Source organism: Narcine bancroftii, chromosome 4, assembly GCF_036971445.1.
Source record: "Narcine bancroftii isolate sNarBan1 chromosome 4, sNarBan1.hap1, whole genome shotgun sequence".
In the NCBI taxonomy this organism is placed as follows: domain Eukaryota; kingdom Metazoa; phylum Chordata; class Chondrichthyes; order Torpediniformes; family Narcinidae; genus Narcine; species Narcine bancroftii.
Window position 1 is genome coordinate 44,373,774 of NC_091472.1, and position 11,082 is coordinate 44,384,855.

General features: G+C 38.8%; 1 protein-coding gene across 1 annotated transcript; it reads right to left on the reverse strand.

Annotated features, from left to right (window-relative positions):
* Positions 1–409: 409 nt before the first annotated feature.
* Positions 410–820, reverse strand: LOC138762369 (uncharacterized). The gene has a single exon (XM_069936137.1). It carries the CDS (start codon positions 818–820, stop codon positions 410–412), a length of 411 nt encoding a protein of 136 aa, XP_069792238.1.
* Positions 821–11,082: the final 10,262 nt, after the last annotated feature.

Here is an 11,082-nt window from a genome sequence, read left to right on the forward strand (position 1 = left end):
GCGGAGTGTGAGGACCCCAAAGTGCAGGGAAACGGTTTGAAACTGGCACTGAAAATCCAGTCCCAGCAGTGCAGGGGCACACAATTGAGGAAGGACTAATAGTTTGAAGTCTGTGAACGTGATGCCATGGACTTTCAGGGTCACCATGCAGTACCCCTTTACCCCAGTCGAGTGCGAGCTGGTCGCCAATGAAATTCTCTGTGCAGTGGGGAGACTAGCCAGCTGCAACGGTGGGCCAGGTCTGGGAAGATAAATCTGTCAGTTGACCCCGAGTCAAATAAACAATTGGTATAGTGTCCATGCACTTTAATCAGTTCCATTAGTTTTGTGAGGAGTTGGGGCAAGTCCTGGTCGAGGGTTACAGATGCAGAGACTTGTAGTGGGGCCAGTGCAGTCCTGCGTGATGACATCACGCAAACAGTGGGGCCTGAAGAGACAGCATTGAGGAGTTGGTGTTGCTGCCTGCAGCCAACGGTAAGTGTTGGGGGTCACTGCTTGCCATCGGCAGTGGGGCGGTCAGTGGTGGCGAGTCCCTGGTTGGCAGCAATGGGTCCCCGGTCGGCAGCGTCGGTGGGTACCAGGTCGGCAGCGTCGGTCGCGGCGGTGTGTCCCCGGTCGTCAGCAGGTCCCCAGTCAGCAGTGGTGGCAGATCCCCGGTCGGCAGCGGCAACAGCGGGTCCCTAGTCAGCAGCAGCGGTGGCGGCAGGTCCCTGGTCGGCAGTAGCAGCGGGTCCCTGGTTGGTGGCGGCGGGTCCCTGGTCAGCAGCTTTCGGGCTGGGGCCTGGTCAGACGTTGCTTCGTGAGGTAGGGTGAACGTCATTGCTGCGAGGATGAATTGTACCTTCCACGCTTGGCGTCTTCCCCGTGACATCATGCACTGCCGTGCGGTGGAGTCCTCACTCTCATTGGATGAGAGCTCTGAGGAAGAATGGAGGGTGGCGATTGGGCTTCACACGAGGTACTGTGTTTGACAGTGGCCATTTTGGAGTGACAGTCTACAGTAAAGTGGCCGTTTTTAAAGCACTTCTGGCACCTGGCTTTTCTCGCCGGGCACTGGGACCTGCTGTGCTTGTTCCTCCCGCAGAAATAACACTTTGGGGTTGCATCAGTGAGCGTAGCAACAGCAGTAGGGTAGAAGGAGGGCATCCTACTCACATTAGAATGTGGGGTCCAGCCCCAAGAGTACATGTCCATACTTAAGACCGCAGCCACCATCGTCTCTGCGATCCAGGTCACGTCGTCTAGGTTTTCTTCCCCATGCTCTAGCAGGCGCTGCCTCACCTCATTCAATTGAACCCCGGCCACATAGGCATCCCGAATGAGATCATCTGTGGTCTCTGCAGCAGTTCTGTCTGTGCAGGCACAGTCCCTGCCCATTGCCCTTAGTACCTGAATATAAGCTCTACAGGACTCACTGGGCTGTTGCCTCCTTGTAGCAAGTTTGTACCGAGCATAGACCCTGTTCACCGGTCATTCGTAAAGCCCTTTCAGCACCTTCATGGCTGCGGCATAAGTGGTCGCGTCCTAGACTCTCTGGTAGACTCTCGGGGACACCATAGTCATCAATATTAGTAGTCGATGGTTGTCCTCTATCACGGCAGGATCAGAGAGCTGTAAATATGTTTCGAAGCATCTCACCCAGTGCTTAAAGTCATTTGAGGCTGTAGCTGACTGTGGGTCGATGTCGAGGCGTTCTAGCTGTAACATACCTTTAAAACTTTTTAGTTAATAAAATTGTAGTGCACGTCGAAAGAACCAAAGACTTGTTGATCCAAACCAAGGTTTTTATTAACTAAAAGAATGGAGCACATCACAAATAGGTCGACCAGTCCAGAATGACCTGGTCTGGCTAGGAGCAATCCTTTAAGACCTGCCAGTAGGTGTGGCTACACTCTCAGCCTACGCTACAATCAGTACATATGTACATATATACATTGGTGATAGAATCTGTACTATCAGACTGCGATACCTGGCTATGAGGAACATGGAGGACTATGGTCCTGGTACAGGTCATTGAGATGAGATAGAATAATAGTTTGGCACAGATTAGAGGGGCTAAAGGGTTTATTTCTGTGCTGTAGTGTTCTATGGTTTTATGATAACACTGTCAAAAATTCTTTAAGTGACCATAAGGCAGAAATTGTTTGCTATTGAATGACATTGTACCTATCTAGACTTTTCTATGCATCAGCAAGTGAGGGGGAACTTGGAAAGAAAATTGTGCTACATTTCACAAATGCAAGTATCTTATTTTTTTTTAAGAAAATTCTGGCACCATGCTGTCAAAAATCTGGCCACACCACTTACTGTGAATTTTAGATCTAACACTGTTCAAGAGCATTGCATATTCAAATTATAGCAGACCATGCTATAATGGGTCTGATATCAGACACCAGCATTTGGTTTGTTAATGAGGAACTCCTGCTTAGATGTGACAAATCGTCCATGCCGCTGGATATTAAATTGGAGTTGTCAACAATTAAAAATTTCAGTATGAGGCCTATAGATCTGCTACTGGTGCACGCCAAATGATATTTTGCTGCTTTCAAAGCCTGCCACACTTGTTTCTTTTGCAGCTTCAGTGAGAAAATGATGAGAGCAAAGAGAAACCTGCAGCACTTTCTATCAATCAAAAAGAAGTGCCTTTCGTTGACTATGAATCATAACTTCAAACTAATGGGTAATGTTAACGATTATGTTCAGTGGAATCATTTGAAACAATAACTCATTCTCTTGCCTGTCCACTGACAAATAATTGGCATATAAGGGTTGGGAAACTTTAGTCACATACTTCATTATAAATAAATGTATTCCTAAGGACAGTTCAAAGTTGTATCTTCCTTCTGTCTCTTTTTTTTAGTTCTCCCATTACTTAAAACTGATGAGTTTTAAGTAATGGGAGAGTGGCAAATGTAGACCCCTTGTGTAAAAAAGGTAATCCTAGGAATTATAGACCAGTAAGTCTTACTTCAGTGGTGTGCTAACTATTGGAGGGGATTTTTAGGGACATGTTTACAAGCATTTAGAGAACATAGTCTTCTCAGGGGCAGGTTGTGCCTCAGAAGCCTAATTGAGTTTTTTTTGAGGAAGTGACAAAAGTAATTGATGAGGATAATGTGGTAAGTAGGCTGTATTTGAATTTTAAAGAGGTTTCTGACAAGGTTACCCATAGTAGACTCGAAATGTCATGAGGCATGGGGTCCATGGGACATTGGCTGTGTGGATTCAGAATTGACTAGCCTGCAGAAAGAAGAGAGTAGTAGTGGACGGAATGTATTCTACCTGGAGTTCAGAGACTTGTGGAATTCCACAGGGATCTGTTCTGGGACCCCTGCTCTTTGTGATTTCTTTCAATGACATGGGTGGATAAGTGGAAGGATGGGTCAGTAATTTTGTAGATGGCACAGAGGTTGGAAGTGATGTGGGTAGGTTACAACAGGAGATAGAAAGGATGCAGATTTGGTTGGAAAAGTAACAGATGGAATTCAAAACAGATAAGTCTGAAGTGATGCATTTTGGAAGGTCAAATTTTAAGGTGGAGGGAATTTGGGGTCCAAATCCATAGATCTCTCAAGGTTGCCATGCAGATTAATAGAATAGTTAAGAATGCTTATAGTGGAATTGACTTTATTTGGTTGGTATACTAAATTCAAGAACCGAGAAGTAATGTTGCAGCTCTATAAAACTCTGGTTGGACCATAATTGGAATATTGTGTTCCGTTCTGTTCACTTCATTGCAGGAAGGATATACAAGATATTTGACAGGATGTTGCCTGGATTGGAGAATGTGACTTCTGAGGCAAAGTTAATAGAGCTAGGGCTTTTCTATTTGGAGCAAAGAAGGATCAGAAGTGACTTAATAGAGGTCTACAAGATGAAGAGAGCCACCAACTATTTCCCAAGATGAAAGTAGAAAATACCAGACATCTGTATAAGGTGATAGAGGAAAGATTAGGTGATAATTTTTTATCCAGAAAGTAGTGGGTGCCTGGAATGCATTGCCAGGGCTGGTGGTGGAGTTTGGTACAAGAGGGACATTTAAAAGACTCTCAGGCACATGGATGCAAGAAAACTAGAGAGTTATAGGTATCAGGTAGGGAAGGTTTAGATTGTTGAGTTTTGTAGGTCAACACAACATTATGGACCTAAGGACCTGTATTGTGCTATATTGTTCTTTGTTCTAAGCTCAATGGCCCACAAAGCTTTGGGCTTCAATAAATCTTGAATTTACAAATGATAGGCCTTCACATAAAATATTTTGGATTTGGCAAGATGGACATATTTCAGTTTTTTTTAGTGCTTTTATTAAACAATGATTCTTTTATTAAAATTTTGCTCTCATAAAGCAGATAGAATACATTTTTGCAAAATCTTCTTAGAATTATTGGCTCCAGAAGGAGGCAGGGGAATCAGACTCAACACATAATGCTAATAAAATTATCTTGTTAGATGAAAGTTGCTTTGCAGAAACAGGAATATTATTTTTCATTCTGAAGACAATCAAAATTACTGAGAGCTAAAATATTTGGATAAGGAGCCAGAACTAGAATTGAATGATCATCTAAACCAAACAAGTTATCATGGGAATTTTTGTGCCTTTTTTTTGCAAAGTAGATTTGCATATGGATTGGTTGAAGAATTAATTAAGTTTAAAATGCATGTAAAGTTGTTATGTGAGGGGAAATGCCAGACAATTTTATCAAACAATTGGTAAAGCTGCATTCCACAGTAAGAGTGTGGTAGCAATGTCCAAGACCATATGACCTGACCTCGTCTCCAGTGATCCATCACGAGTTCTTCAATCATTTGTTATTATTACAATAACACTTCACAATCTTGTCAGTTTATAACAATGAAGAGTTTAAGTAGCAAAAAAAAAATCACATTTCAACAATCTACAGAGATCAAAGGTAAGGAAAGAAATAAAGGGTTCTTCCTTCTGGCCGTTGATGGAGTAGCAGCTTTTTGAATGTGCTCCAATTTACCTTACTGTTTCCAACCACTTTAAACATTCTTAAACTCCACATTTCTTACTGAATTTAATTGGATTAACAATGGTAACTGTCTTTAACATGGCTGCAAGAAATAAATATCAGAAAAGAAGAGTACCCTCCTGCGTCTTTGAAGTCCATCAGGGATTTGCTTCAAAACATAGATGAATTACATCTATGAATTACAACAATTTAGAAATTAATTTAATCAGATGGATGTCAAACTGGATTCTTTTCCATAAACCTTAGAAGAACATGATAAATGTATTCAAGATAATGAAGCATTCGTGACAGTTTTGAATGGAAGAATGGATGATATGCCAAAGTTCTGTTAAAAACTTATCAAAGACAATTAAAAATTAACCCAAAAAATTATCAATCTAGAAGACAGAAGCTTAAGAAATAACTTATAAATTCTGGGCTTGGAAGAGTCAACTGAGGGTGGTCAGCCTACTAAACATTTTGCAAGTTTTCTGTCAGAATTGTTTGGATCTGGATTTCTGCCAACTCTCCCTGTGATAGATCATGCACATAGAACTTGTTCTTTCCTGTGCTTGTATCTGACATAGTAGTAATAAAGGTACATCCCTTTGGTTTCTGTTGAGATAATGACTTAGACTTCTTTACATCTTTAGGAACTATTGAAGTATCCTTAATATTTCTTTGAGAGGAGCTGTTTGCTCAAGATCTTTAGCCTGATAAAACTTCTTCTTGGAATCTTCACACTGCAACCTGGCTTCTGCCCTGGCTACTCCTGGTTCCTGGGAACTGTAAACAAATTTTGTATCTTACTTGGTCGCTTTAAGAGAGTTGCTGCTTGCTGAATAGGTTTTTTTGAGGATATTCACACAAACTTTCTTATGTGGATGTTTGTAATATATTCTGGGCTTCCTGCCAATTCTGTTACCATAGCTTTGGCTTATCTTTTTCAATATCGCAGGTGTCTGGCCAGACCTTGGCCCAAATTCAAACTGCACAATTCACAGACATGTTCTCACAGTTTTATGGAATGTTCTATTATTACAGTGTAGATGTCTCTTGGCTTTAAGTCAAGTTGTTAATTCTTTTAGACAAATTTTATGAGCCTCTCTTCCTAACAATTATTTGTTTCTTTGCCTCAAAATATAGATTGCACTTTCCTTATTCTAATATATCCTAATTTCAGAGCATCATCTTCCACAGTGTGAGCTGTGATATCCCAAATTTAGATCCTTTTAATCCAACGAATCAAACTCTGTGGCTGTTACTTTATGTAGTTTAATTCATTGATAAAATGGATAAACATTTTGCATAGTTTCGTATTAAGATTTTCATAATGATAAATAACAAAGCATTTACTGTATAATAGAGATACAAATTATATACAAAGCCTTTAAAGAGATATACAAACTTTAAAGAGATGCAAAAAATTCAAAGAAAAATATCTCGTGCTCATGCTTCCTTCACATCTGGTGGAATAAATGAGCAAGCCATTAGTCACTGGGCAGATATTATGACATACTACATCATAGTCACTATGGCACACTACAAACAATAGTTCTCACAAAAGGCCAGGCAGAAAATTAAGAAAGAGTTAAAAACACAAGGTTTTAACTTTTATGGGGTGGGGGGGGGGCAGGAGGTGCTTTACCTGTGATGTCCTGGCCTGGCATACTTTATGCTCAGGAATATTAGTGCCGCCATTCCAAACTGAGCTGACTCACCACCTCTTTTTATACATCCCACTACCATGGAATGGAATCGTCAGCAAATATGTACATGGTGTTGCTGTCGTACCAAGCCACACAATCATAGGTGTACAGCGGGCAGAGCAGGGGGCTAAGACCACAGCCCTGTGGTACTTCTGCACTGATGGAGATTGTGGAGGAGATTTTCTTACCAATCCTTACTGATTGTGATCTGGAGGTGAGGAAAACCAGGATCTAATTACACAGAGCTGAGTCCTAATCAAGAGGCATAGGTTTGAGGTGAGAGAGGATAAATTTAAGAGATCAGAGGAGTACATTTTCCACACAGAGGGTGGTAGCTATCTGAAATGAGCTGTCAGAGGAAATGATATAGGCAAATGCAGTACTATTGTTTCAATTGAATTTGGGCAGGCACTTGGATAGGAAAACGGTACAAGGATATGCAGGCAAAAGGTATCGGGATAGATTGGATCATAGCCAGCATGAATAAATAGGACAAAGAGACTATTTCTGCTCTGTACAGCTCTATAATTCTATGACTATAGGGCCCAATTTGGGGAATATATTTGATCTTGCCAACTCAGTGCACATATATTGCAAAATATATATTGTTGATCATCTTGATTCATTGCAAATTTGTATGTTTTTATTTCTGGCACACTCATTCCTGATGTGGCCAACTCATTTTATCAGTTTTTACAAAATCGCCATTCTCAACTGCCCTCTTTGAAGCATTGAGACTGATGTGATCTTGCAGCAGGCTGGCATTGCATCTGGCCTAAAATGCAAGGGCCCTATGCCGAGATATAATTGTCTAGTTATTACTGAACATACATATTATGTATGATACCTTTCCAACAATGCGATCATTCCTGAAAATACCTCCCTTTTACCTATTTTGAGTTGTCTCGGCCAATCCTACTTCCTTCCTTTGAAACAGTTGTAGGTTTTGATGCAGTGTGAAATCCATTTATTGTGACATCTACAAAACTCTAACTAAGTCAGTTTTCAGTTTTGTTGAGCTTTCTATCAATGGTACCAAGCTGAAATTGTTGCAGGACGTGACTTGACTAATTATCAAACAGTCTGCCGCAGTATCAATTCACATGTCAATGCACTTGTTATAATTAACAGCTTGGAGGTTTCTTGGTTTGCTGCCATTACAACTTGTGGCATATTTTCTGCATAATCCCATTTCTTTATTTCCTGAACAAAACATCAATCATAAAATACTCCTGTATATTGACATTCTAAATTGTGTCAATGAAATTCCTTGTGTTTCTTTTTTTTTCTTTTCAATATTTTTATTGAAATTAGAATCCCACATAAAAAGATGTAGAGTACATAAAGATACATATTAAAAGTTAAAAGATAATACATTGCACTTATTAGATCAGACCATTTCATCCAAGGTACACCCCCCCCCCCCCACCATTCTCAATCAAACAAATTATATTACAGTAATATTTAATTCTAAAAAAATCTAAGCCCACTATCAAAACTGTAGGTGTTTGGCAAAGAGAGGAAAAATAATCCTTATGAGAGCAATAAATTACAATATTGATCAATACCTTTGCACTAATGCCAAATCAAAAATTCTGAAATAAATTCAAAAAGGATCCCCATTGTGTTGAAATTTTAAATTTAAATTGGAAAATTAGCATCTAATCTTCTTTAAATTTAAAAATGATGTCACGTAGTAATTGAGTGTGAGTAGGGAGACCAATGTCCTTCCATTTGAGCAACACTGGCCACCTAACCATAAGAGAAATCAAGGCTAATACATGCAAATCAGATACCATTAAAGTTATGCTACTCTCTCCAACAGTACCAAACAAGGCTGTAAAAGGATTAAGCTTAATATTAATTTTAAAAAGAGTAGAGAAAGTTTGAAATACTTCATTCCAGTATTCCCCAAGACTCTGGCATATCCAATTAGTGAAGCATCTCCATTGTTGCGTCTATCGCATTGAGGAGATACATCCCCATAACAATGAGATAGCTTGACTTTGGGCATGTGATCCTTATGGACTACTTTAAATTGTAGGAGGGAGAGGATATCACATAAAGATGAAGCCTTAACCAATTTAAAAAATTACATTCCAAGTTTCTTCAGAGAGTAAAAGCTGTAGGTTCTGTATGCGGGCTTTTGTTTTTAATTTTATATCAGGAAGCCTCTCTTCTTATCTACATCATGTAATAAATGTTAAATATTGAACCCTTATAAAAAGGTTGCAAATTAAAATTACATCTATTAAATTCTTATCAATGCTCTTAGGAAATGTATGTAACTGAGATCTCAAAAAAATCTATATTCTGTAAATAATGAAAAATTGAGTTCTTGGTAAGATATATTTAATTGACAGTCATTCAAAAGAAGCAAGACCTCTCTCGATAAATAAATCTTTAAAACATTTAATGCCTAATCTATACCATTCTTTAAAAGCTATGTCAATCATGGAAGGTTTAAGGAAATTAATTAGAAGAAAATAGAACTAGAAAATCTCAGTAAAAACCAAAATGTTTTCTGAATTGTATCCAGATCCTCAGATCTGAGAAGAGAAATAGTAGAAGATTTAGTAACAGAATTAGATTCCAAAGAGACCCATATTGAACAGTTTTTACTGTTAATATAATATAACAAAAATGTAAGATTTCATATATTGACTGCCCAATAATAGAAACTAAAGTTTGGTAAGCCTGAAAAAGGTATATAAATTTAGGTACTATATTAATTTTAATAGAGTTGATTTAACCAACCAATAATAAAGAAAAGGGTGACCAATTTGATAAAGCCCCTTTCAGGTATTTTATTAAAGTGAGAACATTTTCCTTGAGTAAGTGTTTATAAATTTTAGTAATTGATGCACCCAAATAAATTAATTAATTTCTTATAATCTTAAAATGAAGGATAGCATTTATTGGTGCCAAATTATTCAAAGGAAAAGTTTACTTTTATGTAAATTCAACTTCTTCTTTCTTTGGCTTGGCTTCGCGGACGAAGATTTATGGAGGGGGTAAATGTCCACGTCAGCTGCAGGCTCGTTTGTGGCTCACAAGTCCGATGCGGGACAGGCAGACATGGTTGCAGCGGTTGCAGGGGAAAATTGGTTGGTTGGGGTTGGGTGTTGGGTTTTTCCTCCTTTGCCTTTTGTCAGTGAGGTGGGCTCTGCGGTCTTCTTCAAAGGAGTTTGCTGCCCGCCAAATTCAACATAATCTGAAAATTGACTAAAATGAGAAATTAAAGAAACCATAGAAGGCGCAATGAAGTCTCCAGATTAGAAATAAAAAGCAATATATCATGAGCATAAAGTGAAACTCTGTGGGCAGTGCCCTTCCTTAACATGCCAGTAATATTATTGAATTCTCAGAAAGTAATAGCTAAGGGTTCTAGAGCCAGGTGAAAAAGGAATGGACTTAAAGACATCCTTGTCTGGTTCCACACTGAAGTTTAAATGGTTTAGAATTCTGAAAATTAGTAAGAATACAGGCAGAAGGGCATAGATAGAGTAATTTAATCCATTGAATAAAGCCAGCCCTAAAATTATTTTTTTCTACATCTAAAATAAATACTCTATACTTTAGCATATAAATTAAGTCTTCAACACAAAAAAAAAGGTGTGAACGTACATGCCAGATATACTTTTGAGACCTTAAACTCAACTCAAAATCCAATCTGCACTGATATGGCATATTAATTGACCCTTGAAAAATCGATTCTGCATATAAGCCGGCACTTAAAAAACCAAAAAATAACCCCGACTGTGACAGATGTTCATTGAGATTTTTTATTGAAAACAACACATTTAGAACCCTTCAAAATAACTCTCCCTATCATCATCTGAAGCAAAGATGGTGGCAAATACATCCATTCTCTCATATAAAAAGTTATCATATGGGTGCCAGTCTGTACCTGATGAGATGGTTTCAGCTTTGTCGTCAGTGTCCCACAATAAATCATCTTCCATGCCATTAATTATACAAGATAGACCACACTTTTTAAATGATTTTATCACAGACTCTACTTTAACTTTGACCCATGCCTTGAACATGAAATTACACAGGACATCAAATGTTGCAGCACGCATTGCCCCACATTTTTTTTAATGACTTTTCTGCACTTGACATCATGTATTCCATTCCTCACACACATGGTCTTTGAATGTCTTGTTCAAGCAGAGATCAAGAGGTTGCAATATTAATCTACCCAGGATAACTAACATGTAAATATTATGTAGTGCTAATCTACTTTTAGTCTTCTCAGTTAAGTGGCTATGAAACATATTCCATACCAGCAAACTCCGTTCTTTGCGTAAACCTGTTCCACACATTGTCTATCCATAGTTTTACACCATTTTCATCCACCCATCCTTTTTCTTGAAAATGTACAACAATTTCATTTT